This window comes from Mustela putorius, unplaced genomic scaffold (assembly GCF_011764305.1).
Source record: "Mustela putorius furo isolate JIRA1106 unplaced genomic scaffold, ASM1176430v1.1 tig00000592_pilon_pilon_pilon, whole genome shotgun sequence".
NCBI classification, from domain to species: Eukaryota; Metazoa; Chordata; class Mammalia; order Carnivora; family Mustelidae; genus Mustela; species Mustela putorius.
Genome location: NW_025421426.1, coordinates 5,177,544 through 5,197,795, shown reverse-complemented (window position 1 = coordinate 5,197,795; position 20,252 = coordinate 5,177,544). Strand labels below are relative to the sequence as shown.

Here is a 20,252-nt window from a genome sequence, read left to right as displayed (position 1 = left end):
TGCCTCCCTGCCTACTTGTGATCTCTGTCAAATAAATAAATAAAATCTTTAAAATAATAGTAAAAAAAAAAAAAAAAGATGCTAGATGATGTTCTTGGCCAGGCGCAGAGCAGGTTATCTGCCCCGATCCCCGACTTCCTCTTACAATCCTCCTCCCAGCCAGTGAGGGCCATGGTTCTCCCCACTTGACAGATGAGCAGACTGAGGCTCAGAGGAAAGACACTGACCAGGATGCCGGCCCAGGCCGGCTGCCCCTAGAGACGACTCCCCCTTGTTAGGCCCTGGTAAACGCATACACCCACCTTCAGCCGGTCCCTGAAGCTGAGAAGCTGGTACTCCAGCTCCCGCAGTTGTGGCTGGGGGTCCACGGAGCGCAGTAAATCCAGGACCTCTTGCAGGGGCCTCTCAAGGGTCACCTCTGGCCCATCCACTCTGTCCTCGGGTTCTCCTTCGTCATGGTCCTTCTGGCTGCCCGGGGCTGTATGGTTGTGCACTGGGGAGCCTCCTGGCAGGTCGGGGTCCTCTATTCCCAAATTCCTCCAGCCAGGCTGCTCCACGAAGGCGGCTCCCGCCAGATGGGCTATCTCTGGCAGCAGACCCAGGGGCTGGGCGTCCTCCTGGGCCTCCTCTTCAATGGAGGTGTTGGGGCCAATGGCAAAGGGAAGGAACCCCACATCCGAGGTGGAGGCTGAGGTGCTGGTCTCTGTGTCTCGGGGGTCCTCGGAGCTGAAGGAGTCCATCTCAGGCAGCTCCTGACTCTGGCTCCGCAGGCCCGGGCCCCGAAGGTCATTGTCAGATAGGTAGCTGAGGATGGGGGTGGCCCTTGGCCCACCCAGCAGCAAAGCCTGCTGCGCTGGCTGCTGCAGGGCAGACTGGGGAGGGGACACAGGACCAGCCTCACTGTCACACCAGGAACCAAGACAAAGCCCCCAGCGGCGCTTCCCTCCCTAGACACCCACCCTGCCGCTGTGACTGAGGCCCACCAAGGCTACCGGTAGCCGGGAGGTGCTGACAGGACCCTGCAGTGTCTCTGCCCAGATCCCCATGGTCCTAACTCACTGTGCCTTTCCAGCCCCTGCGGCCACCACACCACTGCTCATGACCTCCAGGCTCCGTGCCTTCCTGTCCAAGGGCCTTTGCAGGGACTGTGCTCTTTTCCTGGAACCTTCTTCCCCCTGGTCTTTGTGATCGTGCCCTTGTGCCCTCAGGCCCTCACTCAGACGACACCCTCACTGGGGACCTTCCCCTGCACAAACTATTTTAAGGAGCAAGTCCCACCTTGCCCCCAGAGTCCCCTTCCTGGCTGATGTTCCCAAGGTCCTTACGCCCTTGGGCAGGCGGTGCTCCCTGAGGACACCGTCCTCACCTGGCCTAGAACAGGGCCTGGCACAGAGTTCTGAATGGGTGACGGGAATGGGCGAGCCCTCGCCCCCTCTGCGGCAGCCCTTCCCTCCCCTTAGACGACTAGTAACTGTTGATGTTCCCACAGCACCAGCCGTTCTCATCAGGCCTTCTTCCAAGCCCTTCTCGTGTATTCACTTGTTTAATCCTTGCAACCCTCCACCAGAGCGGTGCTGTTGTTTTGAGTTCTCCGATACAAGAATTGATGACCAGAGCAGTTGAGTGCCTCCCCCAAGGTCACACAGCAAGTGAGAGGCATAAACGGAATGTGACGCCCTGCTTGTCTGGCTACAGAGTCCATACTCTGGGCCAGATGTGATTTTTTTTTTTTTTTTTAACTGAAGTATGCCGGGCCCACCATGGCCAGAATATGGAAGAAGCTGACAACAATAGTTGTGCTAAGGAGAGGACCCGGATCTCTGGAGGTCATGGGAAAGAGATGTTTTACTATACACTATGTCAAGGTATTACCTACTAGGAACATATATTAAATTTAATTTTAAAACAAGTAAATTGGAGGCCAAGGCTATGACGGGGGTGGTAGAACCCTCCAGAGAACATGCCTCGAGGCCTCCAGGAGAACCAGGCAAGCCCAGAACCGAGCCCAGAGGCCCCCAGAACGGAGGGCTGACAGGAAGGAAGAGCCCCAAAACCCACCCAGGATGGCCCCAAAACAAGGGAGGCTGAGTCCAGGGCTTACTACCTCCGGAGGCGCCAGGCTGCTCGGCCCAGCCCCGCACACCAGCCCCCAGGGAGCGGCCCCCGTCCGCAATCCCCGCGTGGCCACAGCATCCCTGCCCTGGGGAGGCTCACTCACCAGGTAATACCTCTCTCGGAAGCTGGGGGTGCTTGGGGGTGTCCAGTTGTACAAGGAGCCCTTCCTGCTGCCCATGGAGAACTTGCCTGTGGGACTGGGTGACATCAGGAAGCTCTCAGTATCAAACGGGCTGGAGGAGAGAACAGAAGGGCAGGGCGTCACCCACGCCTGGGAGGACCCCGGAGCACAGACCAGACCTGGGGGGTTTCTAAGAGGGATAGAGGCTTGGCAGGGGCCTGGCCTGGAGTCACAGGCACAGCATAGGGACTCTAGGTGCACATGCTCAACCCCCTGAAGGCCCTGAGCCAGACGGCTCATGTGAATGGCACCCCCTTTGGAGGTCCCCCTGAGAAGCTCAGCAGAGGCACAGTGGACACTCGGTTCTGCCGTTTTCTGGGTCAGCGACATCACCATCCCTCTTGTCTTCATCTGTACAAGGGGCACCATTATCTCTCAAAGGACCTCTGTCGGTCCTGGTCACAGGTAAGGCCGGGAATCCAAAAGGAACGTGTGAAATACAGGGGAAGTGGGGCTCAGCCGGCCCCTCCCTGAGCCTGCCCTGGGAGCCAGGAGGTCTAGGAATCTCCCTACCACACGGAAACCTGCTCTCTCTCCTTCACTCAAAGGCCTGGCTCGGGCTCTGGCTCTGTGGGGCCCAGACGCTGCAGGCGCCTCCTGGGAAGGCTGCCCGGCCTGCCGAGGACAGCTACAGGCCGCGAGATGCCTGCCGCCGTGGATTTGCCTCCCTCCCATGGAAGTCCCTGTGGGCTCAAAGGGGCGTCCCGGGAAAGAAGTGTCCCCCACCCCCACTAGACAGGTGAAGACACTGAGGCTGGGGCCGCTCACTTGCCCCAATTCACCCGGCTGGGGAGAAAGCAGCAGCAGGGACCCCAGGCTTGGATGCCCACCCCAAGAAGAAGAGACTGGAGAGACTGGCCCCAAGAGTCAGAGCAAGCACCCGCCCGGAGGAAGCGTGCCTCAGCCCTCAGCTCCCGCAGCACCTGCTGTGCAGAGCGAAGAGAAGAGAATTCTCTCAAAACGATAGGTTTCATTTAGAGGAAGAGCAAACACAAAGCCTGTGCAGACCACCAGCATTCAGGGAACAGCCGGAAACAACCCCTGCCCCCTGCAATGCCTGATGGAGAGCCCCCCACCCCAGGCAGGGATTGTTTTCTTGAGTGTCCCCCATCCATGGGGTCCTGGTCCAAGGGAGCTAAGTGAGTGCCCGCCTGTGCCTGCAGGGGAAGGCGGTGAAGGGGGCTGTAGGTGAGTCTTCCTGGGCGGAAACTAGGCTCCCCCACAGAACCCAGCCCAGGAGGCCTCTGGAAAGGGTCCTGGCCAGCACAGGTCTCTAGTCGTAAGAGGGAACGAGAACTCAGAGGGGCGGGGAAGGTCGGGTGGGCAGAGGCTACGAAGGAGTCTAGGTTCCAGCCTGTCCCTGGGGCAGGATGAGGGCAGGATGCCCACTGGTGGGTGCTAGGCTGCAGTCCGACCACCAGGGGGAGCAAGGGAGGCCTCTCACCGCTCACGCTGTGGGTGGGAGTCCTGTGGGTGGCAATTTGGGGCTGGCCTTGGGGAGGGGCATCAAAGCCCAGGAAGGCAGCAGGCCCCCACTCACTTCCATAGCACCTCCAGCTGGAGCTTGATGGTCCCCAGCTCTGTGATGTCCACCACGATCACCTGCGGCCTGGTGGTGAAGAAGTCCGTGATGTCGCACGTCACCGTGCCCACTGCCAGTGAACTCAGGCCCCTCAGCTCTGTCACCTGGGTGGAGGGCAGTTGTGGATGGCATCTGAGCTGAGTCCCTGGGCACCCTGGCCCCGTGCCCCAGGCCCCACCCACCTTGATCTCGAAGTTCTCGTGCAGGGTGGGGATGAAGGCCTTCTCCTCCTCCTCCCAGGTCTGGCTGTCGTCTGACTCGATCCGGCCCTTCAGCTTCCAGCGCTGGCGGCCCAGACGCATGAGTACCTGTGGGCATGGCCCAGGAAGGGATAGGTCAGCTGCCCCAGGTAGGCCCGCCCCCTTGCCACCTGTCTGGGGGGTCCCCCAGCAGGGACCCTGGTTCCCAGCAGCTCCCAACCCCCTAAGGCCTGGTGGGGAGGAACCCTGAGGCCTGACAGCAGAGGTGGCCCTACCTCATACTGGTCTCCGGGACAGAGGCGTGCGTAGCCCACCAAGCCTGGAACACAGAGACAGGCTCATCTCCTCTCTGGCCTACTCTGCCCCCACCCCACAGACCTCAGGCCCTCACTGGGGAACCCCCTACCCAAGTGTGGGTGTCTGCATCAGGGAGGGATAAGTCGTCAGGACGGGCAGTGGACAGGACTGGGCCTTCACGTCCAACTCAGGGGACAGGCCTCTGCTGAGGTCACAAGTCCCATGAGAGGAAGCCCGGAGTTTTGCCTGGAGCCCTGGGGTTCTGACCAAAGCCCCACCCTGCAAAAGTCCCAGGGCCCCCAAGAAGGCCTGAGGCCCCCGCCTGAACTGGCTTCCACCCCCTCCCGCTCTCAGCTCGGTTACCTTTCATCCTGATGTGAAACTCTCCCAGGTGAACCTCCAAGGCCGCCTCGATGAGCCACATGTCCTGCAAAGCCCCACACAAGGTGGCTCGCGGACCAGCCCAGGGCATGCAGATCCTGCCAGCCAGAGGCCCGGGCAGTGGAGGGGGGTGGACAGAGAGGGATGCTTCTTCGGGGTCCAGGCACCCCCCCCCATAGGCTGCCCTCTGCGTCCCCCACTGCCCACGCACCTCGATGCACTCCTGCAGGCTGCGGCCCAGCTCCTGCAGGCTCTCTCGGGAGGCGCGGCTGGGCGGGCACCTGGAGAAGGCCCTCTGCATGTTGGAGGCTCCATCCCGCAGACGGCACTGGATACAGTAGCCCTCGTAGAGCTCATCCACCTGTGACAGGTGCACGGGCCGCTGGGTGCTGTCCATGCCGGGGCGCGGGGCGCCACGCAGCCCTGCACTACAGGGTCAGCGGTCCTGGGGTCCCCCGCCCATGAACGTGAGCCCAGGGACAGAGACCACACTGCTTACGCACTCTGCACGCAGCGCCCGGCAGTGCACAGTAAAAACTAGTGAACTGGGTGGGCAAATGCACCACTTCCCCTCTCCCTGTGCAACTTCTGGACTGTAAAACGGGGAAGGGAGGTTTGTGACACCCTGCCGAGCCACTGGGCCGCCGGGAGAGTAAAGCAAGGGCATGGAAGAGCTGGCAGAGTATAAAGCTTAAAGGCCTTGCTGTGTGACCTTGGGCCCATCCTGTCCCTCTCTGGGCCTCTACTCTCCCATCTCTGCAATGGGGTGGTTGGACTCAGACTTCTCGCCCTGTAAAAATGGAGCATAAGGTCTTTCCCTCTAAACCCCACACTCCTGGGGAGCCCAGCACCCCCTTTTCCCGCGGACCCCAACCTCAGGGCCGAGGCCCTGCAGTCTCTGCTCCTTCTCAGCCTCTCCCCTGCCAACCCACTGGAAGTCCAAGAAGTCCCAGCCCCACACCATGACCTCCAGGAGGCAGGCTGACCTTGCTGATGTGAAACTCCATCTTCCGGATATGCCTTTCCACAGAGCGAGTTTGCTTCTCCCAAAAAAAAAAAAAAGGTGCTTTCAAAATAGTGTGGGCCGCACCCCCCCTCGCCCCGGCCGCCAGCCCCTGCCCCTTCCTCTGGGTTCTAACACACAGAATGGGGCTCAAAGGCAGGCCAGCCCCTCACCATCCTCGAGGAAGGCTTGTCATTGAACCTGTCTCCCCATTTGTAAAATAGGGAGGAAACCCAGGCGTGCCTCCGGCAGGACAGCCCGAGGAGTGAAATACATGGTCCCTCTCACCCAGCAGGGCCCAGCCCCGGCCCACCCCGCTTACAGCCCTGCGGACAGAAAGTCTCGCTCACCTTGTCCAGGTCATAATAGAAAGCCTGGGGGGGGGAGAGAAGAAGGGGGGTGTTTCAGGTCTCCAGGTGCTCCTCCAAGACCCATGAGGCCACATCCCAGGGGCACCTGAACTCAGATGACAAAAAACTAGCAGCCACTCCCTCCTCTGCAGCCTGCAGTCAGTGGCCTGCTCTGGAGTCCAGGGGAAGAGCGATAAACACATGGGCTTTGGGCTGAGGCAGTTCTCAGCCTGGTTTTGCTTCCCAGCTGTGTGTCCCAGGCCAGTTACTCCACACCTCTGAGCCTCCAACTCCTCGGGCAAAATAGGGTGGCCATAACACAGAGCACCTGCCCCATAGGGTTGCCGTGGAAAGTCAAGGACACGGTAAGCCCTCGACAAAATGGGGACCGTTACAGTCTGATTGTTTAAGGGGTGATTTTGACCATGGGAAGAGGGACGGAGGGAGGGGCCGCCCCAGGGGCAGGGGGTTCAGGCTTGGGGAAATGCAAATCAAGACTGGCCCAGTCAAGCCAGGGGCTGGGGGTGGCCAGAAAAAGAACATATCAACTGGGCAGATCTTCGTATAAAGGACCAGACAGGAAATAGTTTCGGCCTTGGGGGTCGCGGGGTCTCTGCCACGTGGTCCGCACGCAGCCACACCCAACATGTCAGTGTCGGCCGTGGCCATGTGCCGAAAAACTCTATTTCCGAACAGGCCCTCATATGCCCACGTAGCTCAAATCACCCTGCCTGAGCCGGGAGGAATTTCCACGAGGTTAAAGATTCACTAGAGAGAGAAAGCCAGACGTGGGACGTAGGTTGCACCTTCGTCTTTCTAAGACAACTGTTGACCGAAACCTTCTCAAGACGCTTTTGTGCGCTTACATGACTACATGACCAGGAAGGAAAATATGGAAAGAGAAATCCTAGATTGTCCTCAGGGGTGAAACAGGCTGGGACACTGAACACGGGGGAGGAGGGGGTGTCAAGCAAAAGGACAGGTGGGTTCAAACCCCCCAAAGTGTGTGTTTTCCCACATTTGCGTTTATGAGAAGTGGGACGTGTGTGCTAATGGAGGTGAGACTCCACGTAAGCTCTAGAGAAATAGGAAAGTTCTCAAGCCTTTGAAAGGAAAAGGAACTGGCAGAAAGCTGAGAAGCAGCCATGTCCAGGGAGGCAAGACCCCAGATCCCTGGCATGGCCACCCCTTCTCTTGCCTCAGTGTGCCCATCTGTGAAGTGGGAGCAGCTAAAACTGAGGAGACTTTGTACACTTGCCTACCTCACAGCTGCTTCTAGAGCCAGAGAGTGGGGGTGAACTGCTTGATGGGGAGGGGAGTAGGGGGAGGGAGGGTGAGAGCTTCCTATCCACCTGTGAGGCAAAAATCCCTCTGGGGCCAAGTGAGGTGGGATCATCGAAAAATACAGACAGTCCATCCCTTAGGCCTCTGAGCTCCGAGACGGAGATTTACACCCGTGATGCAAGCCGGGGGTGAGGGGGACCCCATCTCTGCACCCCACCAAGGCTGCTTGGGTGGGAAGGGGCAGGGGCAGGGAGAGGTCTCACCAGCCTCGAATTCCTGCGGGTGTCCTTGTGGCGACCTGACAGGTAATCCAGCTCCGCCTGCTGGACGCAGAGATACTCCCTGTGAGGGCAACGAGGAAGAGCAGTTCGCCAAGGAACGAGAAGAGGAAAAGAAAGGGCCAGGTGACCCATGTTCTGGAACTGAGGCGGCCACAGCTGCCAACAGGAACAGTGGTGGTTGGGGGTGAAAAGGGAGATGAAAGGAGCTAGTCGAGGCACAGACCTGAGGTCAGAGGGACAGAGCCATCCCGCGCCCCGGAAGCCTGGCCCCAGCTCGCTCAGCCTCCAGACCCCACACGCTGAGGGCTGTGGGCCCAGGGCTGTGCAAAAGGGAAAAGCAGTCCATTAATTCACCAAACAGCCGCACAAATAGGTCCTACTGTTATTATACCCATTTTAGAGATGGGCACACTGACCCTCAAAATTGGCAAGGAACTCAGCCCAGAGTCACGACAGGGAAGAGGCTGGACCGAGATCTGAAACCAGGCAGTGACTTTCAGAGGCCCCTGTCTTCACCCCAGCCCATGGAGGGTTCGACAAGGGCATGCCTCCCTCCCCGACAAAGGCAGGCCGTTCTGGTGTCTGCATGTTTAGGACCAAGGAGCAGAAAGGGGCTGGAAGACCCATTCTGGGAGGCACAGAGAAAGCTGTGGGCCCGGACGGGACATTTCATGTTCTTTTCCAGCCGAAGAGCCTTAGACCTGAAGCCTGAAGTCTGCCCTTGGGGTCCGGGGTGAGGTCACATCCTGCTTCATCATGGATTTACTGGGCTGCCCCAGGAAGGTGACTCGCCCTCTCTGGGCCCCCTTACACCGCCACCGGCCAGGCCATTGCTCACTCAGGGGTTGGGCTCCCCAAGAAGAAGGGGATGCTGTTGAGTGAGCCCAGACAAGTCCCAAATGCGGGGTCCTTACAGGAATCACCAGAGGGAGTCTCGGGAGATGAACCCTTGAGGATGGGCTCTAGGCACATGTGCCCCCCACTGCCACTCTGCACCCGCATTGGGTCAGTCGTGCAGCACACATCATGGGCCAAGTGTACTGGATGCCCCCTGGGCTGGCAGTCAGTACCTGGCAAGTGGGGGAGGTGACATTTACCCTGAGCTGGCGGGGACCCTATGCCCTGCTTCCTGGCTGCGGGACCGTGGACAAGTTGCTTCCCAACTTTGGGACTCAGTTTCCTCTCCTGAAGGGGAGGAGGAGGTTAGGAGATTCTCTGAGAGCATTCTTCGGGGATTCGAGGGGATGATGTGTATGAGCTGTACCTGCGCTGTCACTGTTACTAATTAGTGAGGCACGGAGAGCAGGAGCACAGGGGGTGGGGAGGGACAGGCATCCCAGCAGGAAGGAACAGCATTGGATTCAGACAGCGTGCATGTGTGCTGACCGAGGGACATGGGCGAATGGCGGCCTGCGGAGACTCCCCGCTGCCCAGCTCCTGCTCAACAAGAGCCAAGGCACAGGCACGTGGAGGAAGCTGGCATATCCGGGGGCCAGTGAGGATGGGGAGTGAATAACAGAAGAAAAGTCTAGAAAGATGGAAGGTCAGAAAGAACCCTGATGTCCTCCCAAGGGTAGTAGGGAGCCATGGGAGAGACTTGAGCAGAGCAAGGTGGCAAGTGGGGAAGGGGTGGGTAGGGGCGGGCCCGGGACTGCAGCAAGATGGCCCCGGATGCCCAGTTCGGGGTTGAAGAACAGGGAGGGACTACTGGCAGCGGCCCCCTTGTGACTTACTCATGGGGCAGCACCGCGCCTAAGCCAGAGCCCTGACCTCCTCCGTGAACCTCAGGTTTGTGCCCCAACTACCTCCTTTCAATTCCCTCTTCACCCCCGACCCCTCCCTCAGCAAATCCTGTCTGCTCCACCTGCAAGATATATCCTGAAACTGACCCTGTCCCCTGACCACACAGCTGCCACCTGGCCACGTCCACCATTGTCTCCCACCTGGGCCCTTGCAGTCCCTTTCTGACCGGCCTCCCCACTTCTGCCCCAGGCGCCTGCAGTCCATTCTCCACGTGCAGCCGGAAGATCGTATCAAAACCAGACTCAGATCACGCCCTTCCCCCACATGGAACCCTTCATGGCTCCCGGCTCACCCCATATCATCTGGTCCCCATTGTCCCCCAGACCTCCTCACACCTCCCTCGCTCTCTCAGCTCCCAAGCTGGCCTGCTTACTACACCCCTGATGCTCTCATCATGCTCCTGCCCCAGGGCCTTTGTACGTGTGGCTGGCTTGGCCTAGAATGTTCTTTTTCCATTATCTGCTGGTCTCACTCCTTCACTCCTTCAGGTTTTTGCTCAAATGTCACCTTCTTAATGAGAGCTTCTTTGAACCCCTGATTTAAAATCAGCCCCATGCCTTCTTACCCTGACTTACTTCCCACCACCTGACTTACTGTGTATTTTGTTTATTGTCTGTCTGTCTCCCATTAGGAAGCTCCACGGGGCAGGGATTTCTGGGTTCTGTTCACTCCCACACCCTGTGCCTAGCGCTTCATAAGCCCTCAAGCAAAAGGTGTGGAGCAAGAGGCCGAATCTTCCCGTCCTGGGCTCTGCGCAGCTAACCAGTCCGCCTCTCCTGCACTCAGATCCAGCCACCCTGGCCTCCTGTCCTATATGCTCCTACCTCACAGCCTTTGCCTGTGCTGTTTCCTCTGCTGGGGACGCTTATCTCCCAGAGGCCAGCGCAACCACCCGGATCTCCTCGGTGAGTGTCCCCGGTCACCCTGTCTGCTAGGCCTTCCACGCACTGCCTCGCTGTCACCTTCCTTCATTGCCCTCAGGGCTGGTGGCAGTTACTGTTGACCACGTCACTCCTTCGTGGCTGTCTCCCCTCTACGCCATAAACTCCGCGAGACCAGCGTCCTCCGACAGCCTGCACTGTGTCCCTAGAGCCCAAGGACAGGCTCGAGCGTGGGGCTGCCCCCAGGATATGCTCGTGGGCTAAAGGAATAAGCAGGAGCTGGATCCCTCGGACGAGACCCAAGCGTGTTCCTCAGCAAGGGGCGGAGAAGAGAGGAGGCGGCGACAGAGGACGAGCACTTTCAGGGCCACAAACAGGGTCCTTACTTGAGGCCTCTCTTGAGGGCTTCAAAGATCTTCTTCACTTGTTGTGGCTTGGGGTCGGGGCAGACAGACCCCTTCCGGAGCGTGCCGTACATCTTGGAGGATTTTGCAGGCATCCGAGACCTCACGGAGTTCCCGTGGATGGACTTTCTGTGAGAAGGGCGGGGGGGTCAGAGCAGGGATGTTGGACAAAGCCCTCCCCGGGGACAGGCGCTCTGAGATCAGTGACCAAACCGCAGTCTGTCAGGAGGCCTGGCTGAGTCCCACCCCATCGCCACCGAGCCATGTGGTCTGAGGCAAGTTGCCAAGACACTCTGGGCCTCAGTTTCCTCATCTGTAAAATGAAGGCTTGCATTTGAAGATTAAAAAAAGACAAAGAAGAACGTGACGTGAGAAATTAACACGGAGAGGAATACATTCGAGCAGCCCAAAGGCCTGTGCTTTGTCTATACAGTGTCTATACAGGCAAACAAGCCGGGAGGCCAGATCATGGCCCAGGCACCTGTTGGCTTAGTCTGTCTGGGATCCATGCCCCTCCTTCTGGGAAGAGCACCTCAGTTTTCCTCTGGGGCATCTCCCTAATTCTGCTCTTTATACATGTAGTTTGGAGGGAGGTAGCCTGACAAATGAACACACGCACACACGCACACACACACACACACACATACACACACACATTCTGAGTCAAACATGTGTCCCAGGCCTGGGTTAGTCAACAGACTCCACTCCCCTGGCTCAGGGAGAGGCACAGGACCCATGTCTGGCCAGTAACCCTGCCTGGAGTTTGGTTCCAAATTCACAGGCAGGCAAATGTTTCTTTCTTCTGGCGGTGCTATTCTGGGGGAACATGTACCCAGAACTGCCAGCCACGTCCTTTGCATCATGGTAGGGAGAATGGAACCAACACATGGAGATGCAGGGGGAGGCAGGCCAAATCCACACGACGAGGAGTTCCTGGATCCAGCTATGCCTGAAGCTAAATCTGCCCATGGGATTTCAGTTACATGAGCCAATTGGTTCTCTTTTTTGCTAAGCCTATTGGAGTTGTAGCATGGACTGAATGATCCTAAGAAGTGATGTCTCCTGGCAGTGTCAGCTGTGTCTGTCAGCCCTTGAGGGATACAGCAGCATGTCAGGAGTCACTGCAGTCCTACAAGGTGAAGGTTCCCTCATTACAGTTAGGAGCTGTTTCTGCCATCTAAGCCCCTTCTAGAGTCCTGTGATCCTATGCCTCGTCTACTAGGTACAAGATCAGGGCAAGCTGACACACTCACCACCAGGCAGGCTTTAGTCCATCCTCTAAAGGCTCAGCCTCTAAAGACCCTGTTTCCCAGATGATTCTGCACCTTGTGTAGCTTCACCGACTCCCTTCTCACAGAAGAAACTAGGGTAGAAATGACACTCAGGCTAACATCTGGGTCAGTTTCTTAAAGGAGCCACTAGCTTTTCTTTCCAACTTCCTCCCTCCCTGTCTTCCTCCCAGGTGTGCTAAGGAGTCAGCTTCAACCCTTGCTCTAAGGTCCAGGGCAGGGGGGAGGTGTGGGGGATGGGTGGGGAAAGAGAGAGGTTGGGGGTGGGGGGAGGCAAGAGGGGAGAGAGAGAAAGGTGGGGGAGAGGGGGAGCATGCGCCAGGTGGGAGGTGGGGAGGGGTGCAGAGGAGAATAAGCAGTCTTATTTAGGTCCCTGTATTTGGGGGAGTTTCTTTGTCAAAGGAACTTCACCTCTATGCTAATGCACTACCCGAGTCTCAGTTACTTTTCTGTTAAATGGGAAAACAATAGACCCTAAACCAGAAAGCAGTGCTGAGAATTCTCTCAGACACCAGGTCAAATATTTGGCCCAGCGGAGGCAGTAGGCGCTTAATAAGTGTTTCCCCCTGTTATAATCATCATATCCTATCTGTATCATTCATTCCCTGGACCCACAGCCTGGAAAACAGTAGGTGTTCAGTAAGTGCTGACCTGAACAGAACGAGGGAAGGAAATACAGCGTGATGTGGGGACCAGAGAGCAGAGACGTCTGGGAACCCAAGCACTCAGCTGGACCTCAGAGGAAGAACAGGAGGAGGGGTGAGCCCCAGAAGGGTGTTTCGGGGGGTCAGAGTGAGCCATGGAGGAGAGGAGGAGCCATCCAATCTGTGTGTGACGGCGGGCGCAGAGCAAGGAGCCAGGCTCGACCGCAGCAGGGTGAAGCTGGATGTGGGAGTCCTCCCTGCCTGGGGGAGCCTGCGATGGGGAGGGAGGTCCTAGGACATGGCCAGCTCCCCGGCTTCAAAGACCTCGAGGATAAGAACGGGGAAGCATAACGAGGGTGCACAGAGAGAAGGTGTTCTCTGAGCGTCTGCTGTTTCCCCTGCCTGCTAAGGGCTTTATATAAACATTGATTTTAACCCTACTGCAAGGTAGGGAAACTGAGGCTCAGATAAGTCACTTGCCCTGGATCATGCCTGTGGCAGAGCTGGGATCCAAACCCACCCGTGGGCAGATGCCCAGCCTGGGAGGTGAAGCACCAACCTAGGGGCGGGGCGCAGGGTTCCCTTGGACCCTCAGGGTCATCTGATATGACCCCCCCCGACCACAGTTTCGGGGTCACCGGGTCTCGGGTGAGGCCTGAGAATCTGCATTTCTCATTCCTCTGGGCTGCCAGTGCTGCTGGTCGAGGCCCACTGTCTGAGGGGATTCACTAACGCTCCACTCGGGGGCAGAAACCCAGCTATGCCTCTCTCCCTGGGCATCCTTTGGAGTTTCCTGCTCTTTTGAGACCTAAAATCAAGGGTCTGGGACTCACTCATTCATTCAGACACTCACAGAGCCGGGCTTTCCTCGAGTCAGACACATGAGGGGAACCAAGGGGCCGGGGTCCCACCCTCGAAGCCTCTCTCCATCCGTCCATGGGAGGAGGGGAGGTTTGTGGTCTGGAGACCCAGGCAGGGGGCAAGCAGGACACAGCTCCAGCTCCCTCCCTCGGCAGGGCCCAGAGGAGCTCACTGGCACCCCAGGAGACTCCGCGGGCAGCCCAGCTGTAGGTCCAGCCCAGCCAGACACTGCGCGGTCCACACACAGACACCTGCTGCTGACTCGGGAGACAGGAGCCGTCCTGGCCATGGCTCTGGCTGGGCTCCTGCCATGGCTGTGCAGCTATATCACAAACCAACGTGGAAGGAACAGAGATGCCGGGCCCTGCCCAAGCAATGCTAAGTGCGTCCCAGAGGCTACTGCAGCAAGGAAGGGTCCGGGCAGATCGGGGGTCTCGCCAGCCTGGGAGCCTGCACTGTCTTGAGAGACAGGAGCCCCCAGTCAGGCACCCATGTTCCAGTCCCAGCCTGAGGTCACAGGTACTTAGCATCCTGGAGCCTCAGTTTCCCAATCCGTAAAATGGACTGACCCCATGGCACCGTCCTGAGACACTCATTTCTCCAACAGATATTGACTGGTGAGTGCTAAGTGCACACCAACATCCCTCTAGGGGCTGGAAGTAAAACAGTAACTGAAACAGACAAAACCCATGTCCTGGGGAGCTGCCAGGCCAGCTAGGGGGTGGGGGGAGCCCCCGGACAGCCAGCCCAGGCTCTGGAGCTAGATGCCAGGGTCTCTGTGGTAACCCCACTTATAAGCTCTGTGATCTTGGCTAAGTTTTTGAACCTCTCGGTGCCTCAGTTTTCTCCTCTGTAAAATGGGCACCAGAGAAAAAGGTAGCTACATGAGAGTTGCCTAAGTTGCAAATAAATGGAAAGAGCTTTGAGTTGTGCAAACGGTCAGTGTTATGTATGTGTCAGAGTCACAGAAGATAATAAACGCCAACGGCAAAACCAAAAGCAGGATGATAAATTTAAATTTACGTGGGGGTGAGCTGGGAAGGCCCCTCCAGTCAGCTTGGGCACAAGCTCGGTATATCCATACGCTCATCCCTTACCTGCTTTCGCTCGTATTCGTATATGATGTGAAGTTTCGTTTTTGGAGGCCGGCGAAGGGGCTGTGCTCCCTCCTCCCTCACCCTGCCTGAGGCCACCTCACCCACCTTTTGGAACAGACCCTCCACGAAGCTGACATCTCCGGGCTGGCAGACACGGGCGGGCAGCGGCCTTCGGGGAGGTGGGCTTTGGACAGGCTGGGGCCCTGGCCAGCCGGAGGGGAGACAGGAGGCGGGAGGCGGGGGCAGCCACTTTGAGGGGGGCTGCAGGAACCCTGCTCACCTGCCGGCTCTGGGGGGTCCACAGTCCCCAGGAGGTGGGTGCCCTTCGCCGGGCCCCGCCTCCATCTGCCTGGAGACCTCCTTGTGCTGCTGCAGCTGTGTCTGCCTCCGGTGGGGGGCGGGGGGCTGTGAGTTCAGGGCTCTTGTCTGAGGTTCCCCGGGGCAGCCAGCTGTGGTGGCCGCTCTGAGCGCTGGCTCAGCCTGGGAAGGCAATGTGTGTGTGTATGTGTGTGTGTGTGTGTGTGTGTCCTTCAGGTGGTGACATCAGGCGGGCCTAGTGACACAGCTCCCGGGGGAGGGAGTGGCCTCTGGGGGCGGGGGTTTTACCAGCTCGGGGAGGACTCAGTATGAAACAGCCTCTGGCATGCCAGGCAAGCTTCCAGACGGCCACGTGCCACCCAGTGGTCCCCACCCTCACGTGAGGCCACCAGGATGGTCCTTCCGCCTGGGGTTGTCAGCACCCGCTTCTGCTGGTGCGGGGTCTGGAGGCAGGCAGAGCTGGCTGCGGCTGGGGCGGGGGCAATTATAAGACCAACCGCCCACAGTTCAGACCAGGACCCGGTGCGCCGATGGTGTAAGCTGACCATTTCTCCCAACGCTGGGGACACTGGTGGGCGGGGAGGGTGTGTGACACACACAGGGCACGCTCGGAGGTCAAGCCTCATGTGGGTTAGCCCCTTCTTACACATATGTCTGAGGTGTCACCGTCTCTACAGTCAAGGAAACAGGTCCCGTGACTGCCTCTGGCCTCAGAGCCTGCACCCCTAACCACTCCTCTTTCTCTGGCCCCCTCTCCTTGAAAATCAAAGGCTACTGGTCAGTTTTCACCCCCACGTGCCCCAGCCATCCCAACAGAGGAATGCCCAGGGTGGCCAGAACGGTGGCTCCTAGCTCAGACGGGTGTCCTCCTGACAACCTGGGGGGGAGCTGACTGGCTGAGGAGTGGCAGGAAGGGGTTAAAAGCAGCCGTGCCTATAAACTGGGGCAGAATGGGACAGCATCAGGGCCTGGGCCTCTACTTCCTCTCCCCGCCTTAGTCCATATGGCCTCATATTACATTCTTATATATGTATTAGATATGCCCTTAATAGCCATCATTCACACCTTAGTGTAAAATTTCCCCACCAGATAGATCACCTCCTCAATTGAATTCTTTGGTTATGGAATAAAAAGCTATAGCCAAAGTCAAAGGGGTTTCAGGTGCCAGGATAGGGGTGGGGGCTGGGGACCAAGGGAGCCTCAGTGAGCTTCCATCTCCTGCTCTCCTATCTGAGGTTATTTTTCCTGCCTGCCTCCGCAGCGTGGCTGTGCTTCAGCCTGGTTGGATTACCGGAGAAATAAGGCCAGGAGGTGAGGTCTGAAACCCAATCCAGGTCGTCCAGCCGCAGAGCCAAGGGTCCAGACTCCTGGGAGTCGGACAGAGACAGGAAGTTAAAAATAGATGTGCTACTTCCCTGTCCTTGTGGGCAGTTTCTTCCTTCCCCATGGACAAGGAGGCCCAAGAGACTGAGGCCAGGTGTCACTCAGGGACCCTAGAACCCACCCAGGCTGGGACTTCTCCAGAATTCCCTGAGTAGGGGATCCTCCAGAAGAAGCTGCCCCCGGGAGAGATCCAGCCATCAGGTCATCTTTCTCAGCCTAGGACGCAGACCTTGCGAGATGTGATCTTGTCTTTGCTGATGCCAATGAGCCCTCGTGGGACCGGGTCAGATGCCCTCTGTCCTCTTCCCGCCCAGAGAGCTGACCCCAGGAATCCCAGAGTGGGGCCACAAGAGGCTAGGGACCCATCTTGGGATGTTATCTGGGCAGAGATCCTGACTGGGGACCTGTGGGACATTCCCATGGATGCAGGAAGTCCAGAGGCCCCCAAAGTTCTGGCAGGGGGAGAGCAACAGGCAGGACCATTCATGAGGAAGTACAGAAGAAAATGCAGGGTGCTTTTATCAAAACATATTAAGGGTTTCGAGATGGAATAGCAGAACATTACATCTGAGCCCGGGGCGCTAGTGTGCACACACATGGCACACTCATGCAGCTGGCCTTGGCTGCAGGGTCTGTGGAACGCCCCCACCCTTGCCCGCCACAGGAACAAAGTCCCCAGGATACCACTGTGTGAATTAGAGAAAGGCACCTGCTGGGTGAACAAGCTCTACCCCCACGGCTTGGGAGGTTTATGTGACTGGATGACCCCCTTAGCTGGGTGACCGGAGCAGCCCTGGTTACAGACCCCATGGGGTAGGGACCCTGATAAAGTCCAGCAGAGGCAGCTGGGGGGCGATTCCATCAAGGAACATCATCATTCCCTGGCCAGCCTACTTAGCCCTTCTCAGCAGCACTTATGGAGTGCCTACTGTATGCCTTCCTCACAGTGACATCCACACTTTCTCCTCTTGGAGGCTCAGGGTGGGGTACTGGGCGCTCACTCTGGGAATTTCCGTTTCTCATGCTTCGCTTCTTCGGTGCTCCCCTTACACTGCACATGTCCTCACTATCTCCCCAAAAGCCCTGCAGCTCTCCCTCTCTCACTTCTATCCCACAAGACAGCGACACACCCACTTCCTTTGCCTCAGAGTTCATCCCCACCTCAGGACCTTTGCACTGGCTGCCCCCTCTACCTGGAGGAGTTTCCCAGTTGTCTGCACAAAATAGGCAGCTTTTCTCCCTGGTCTTAAACGTGCCACTGCCTCACTGAGGGCCTCCACTGAGACCCCTGCTGCCCTCCCACAGCCCCCTGTTGTAATTTGCTCACAGCACTTGCCACCAGCTGAATCCATCTTGATTACAGTTGGCTGCTTGTTCACAGCCCTGACAGGAGGGTGGGGCCTGGGTCTGTCCCCAAAGCCTGGGACTGGGCCTGGGCTGAGGAGGTGCTCCATAAATATTTGTGGAATGAATTAGGGATTCCTAAGGGTGCTTCCAATTGAGACACTCCAGGATTTCAGCCCTGAGATGTCACTCCTCCCAGGTACATGCTGGAACTGAGTAGCCAGGAGACAAGTGGGCGAGCTAGGAGAGCCTGACCTCAGGGGCCAGGCATCCCTGGGGGTCGAGTGTGCAGCTGTGGAACCCCAGGGAAGAACCATAGGCAGACCTGCTCTGGGGCTCAGGACATGGCAGTGAAGCCAAGGGCCCAAGGAGATTAAGGAGCTGTTTGTTTGGCCAGGAGAGGGGACTAGATTGTTTTCTAGGTGACTGGAAACCTGTGGAGGGCTTCAGGCAAGAGAAGGCCATGAGATTTGGTTGTTGACTGACTCACTGACCAACCAGGTTCGGAGCTCTGCTTGGCTGGGAGAGCTGCCTGTCTACCACACTGGCTCGAACAGGCAGGTGTTTGGGCTCCTCAGGATGCCCCACACCCCAGGCCGGCTAATGGGCAGGCAGCCCCCCAGGTTTGCACCTTGCCCCATAGGAAGCCCAAGACTAGGCAGCAGCCCCCAGGAGTGGAAAGGAACCTACCTCCTGGGGATTACTTGTACCTGGAGGAAACACATGGAGTGGCTATGAACTCATTCGAGTCTAGAAGGTCTGCACTGACCCCAAGGTCCATCGGCTCCTTTGACAATTTCCACAAGCATCTGCAGGGCTCCAGCATGTAATGGCTGCTTGCTGCGTGTCACCTCATTGTACTCTCGTGACAGCTATGTGGGGGAGGGACACTCATGATCCCCATTTCACAGATGAGGAAACCGAGACTTGAAGGTGAAGTCACTGGCCCCAGGTCACAGAGCTGGGATAAGTGGCCCCACGTCCGTTCTGTCAAACAGGAAGAACATTCCATCCTAACCCCGCCCCCAGGAGCCTCAGTTCCGGTTCTGAATCAGTCTTGCTGTGTGGCCTTGGGTGAGCAGCTCCTCTTCTCTGAGCCTTTTATCTCATCTGCCAAGCGGGTCTGATAAGCTCGGGCAGATGCGACTTCCAACACCAACTGACATGACACCCATTTGGGTCTCAAGGAAATTACAGGTTCCTCCCCGCGCCAAGGGTCACGCTCACAGGCACGCACGCACGCACAGACGCACGCACCCACGCACGCACCCGCATATACGCATGCGCACACACGATGCTGGGCTGCAGACTTGGCAGAAGAGCTGCCCGCGGGGTCACGGGCACCGGGAGACGAACCAGCCCCGCACCCTCCAGCGGGGCAGAACTTACGCGATCCTCCGGCTCTGGGCGCTGCTGAAGCCCGCGAAGGAGGCGCTCCGGCCCACGACCCCCACAGCCCCCGCGTCCCCGGAGGACAGGAACCGCAGCCTCACCGACATGGCCGTCACCTAGATGGGGAGAGGACGGGAGAGTCAGCCTCGCACCGCCATCTGGTGAGTGCTGACCGCGGCCAGCCCCCGCCACCACGATAGCCGCAGAGAGGGGGGCGGCTGGTACTGTCCCCAGGCGACAGATGAGAAAACTGAGGCTCAGTGAAATTAGGGAACCTGCCTGGAGCTAGTGGCAGGAGCGAAGTTCGAACCCAGGTCTCTGTACTCTGCGCTCAGGTCCTTAATGCCTGAGCAATCCCGAGCCCTCCAGCAGGGGGGGTGTCTGCTCCTCCTAAAACCAGACCCTGCTGACCTCTCAGTTACTCCTCCTTGCCGGTAACCCTCACCCCGCTCCACAACCCTCACTGAGCACTGTGTGCCAGACACCGTACGGGAGACACGCACTGAGCAAGACGGGCAAAGCCCTTGCCCTTCCCGGGCTCCCAGTCTGGCAGGGAGCTGATGAACTACCAGCTACAGTAGGAAGTCTATGGCAAAGCGATGGGGGAGTCCAGGGGGAACTTGATCTAGCCATGGAAGAGGCGACCAAAGGCTGAGAGGGTAAGGTTGAGGAGGGGAGGGAAGGATATCTGGGCAAAGGCCAGGGGGTGCAGAAGAATCGGTGTCATCCAGAAACAGAAAGCAGCGTATGACTCCAGGCGAGGCTGGAGAGGCCCTCAGTGTGGAGGTCATGGAGGGCCTTGGTAACCCCAGGGAAGGTTTTGGTCTTGCAAAGGGGCCAGGGTGACTGGGAGCCCCCAGAGGGTTTTGAGCAGGCGTTGACAAAGCCCATCTCACAGGAGGCCAGGCTGCTGGCATCCCCGGCTGCATTGCCCCATCTCTAACCCAGCCCACGCTGAGACCACCCTAGAACCCCGGCTGTCTTTGCTTTCTTTCCAAACCACCTCTAGATCGGAAAAATGCCACCACATCCCTTGGGAATATCACCCAGTGTCTCCCAGCAGCAACGAACGGAAGGTTCTCTGTATCTAACCTAAGTCTCCGCAGCTACAGTTTCATACCTTGCTCCTCAGCCAGGCTGGAGTCAGTCCAGGGGTTCTGGG

At 58.2% G+C, this 20,252-nt stretch overlaps 1 protein-coding gene across 6 annotated transcripts in view; it reads right to left on the bottom strand.

The window, feature by feature from the left end:
- The window catches only part of RIPOR3 (RIPOR family member 3), a 71,780-nt gene that overhangs the window by 8,438 nt on the left and 43,090 nt on the right, over nucleotides 1-20,252 (bottom strand). The window contains exons 2-13 of one of the 6 annotated variants that reach the window (XM_004746208.3): nucleotides 19,088-19,206; nucleotides 10,745-10,891; nucleotides 7,657-7,735; nucleotides 6,110-6,133; nucleotides 5,743-5,796; nucleotides 4,968-5,117; nucleotides 4,739-4,802; nucleotides 4,354-4,397; nucleotides 4,061-4,186; nucleotides 3,837-3,982; nucleotides 2,219-2,348; nucleotides 303-872 (exon numbers count right to left, since the gene is read on the bottom strand). In XM_004746208.3, the coding sequence (XP_004746265.2) occupies nucleotides 303-872; nucleotides 2,219-2,348; nucleotides 3,837-3,982; nucleotides 4,061-4,186; nucleotides 4,354-4,397; nucleotides 4,739-4,802; nucleotides 4,968-5,117; nucleotides 5,743-5,796; nucleotides 6,110-6,133; nucleotides 7,657-7,735; nucleotides 10,745-10,891; nucleotides 19,088-19,206 (1,653 nt within the window). Of the gene's footprint in view, nucleotides 1-302; nucleotides 873-2,218; nucleotides 2,349-3,836; nucleotides 4,187-4,353; nucleotides 4,398-4,738; nucleotides 5,118-5,742; nucleotides 5,797-6,109; nucleotides 6,134-7,656; nucleotides 7,736-10,744; nucleotides 10,892-14,933; nucleotides 15,388-19,087; nucleotides 19,229-20,252 lie in introns of those variants that run through there. The other 5 variants (XM_045082092.1, XM_045082091.1, XM_045082088.1 and 2 more) reach the window with 5 other exon arrangements.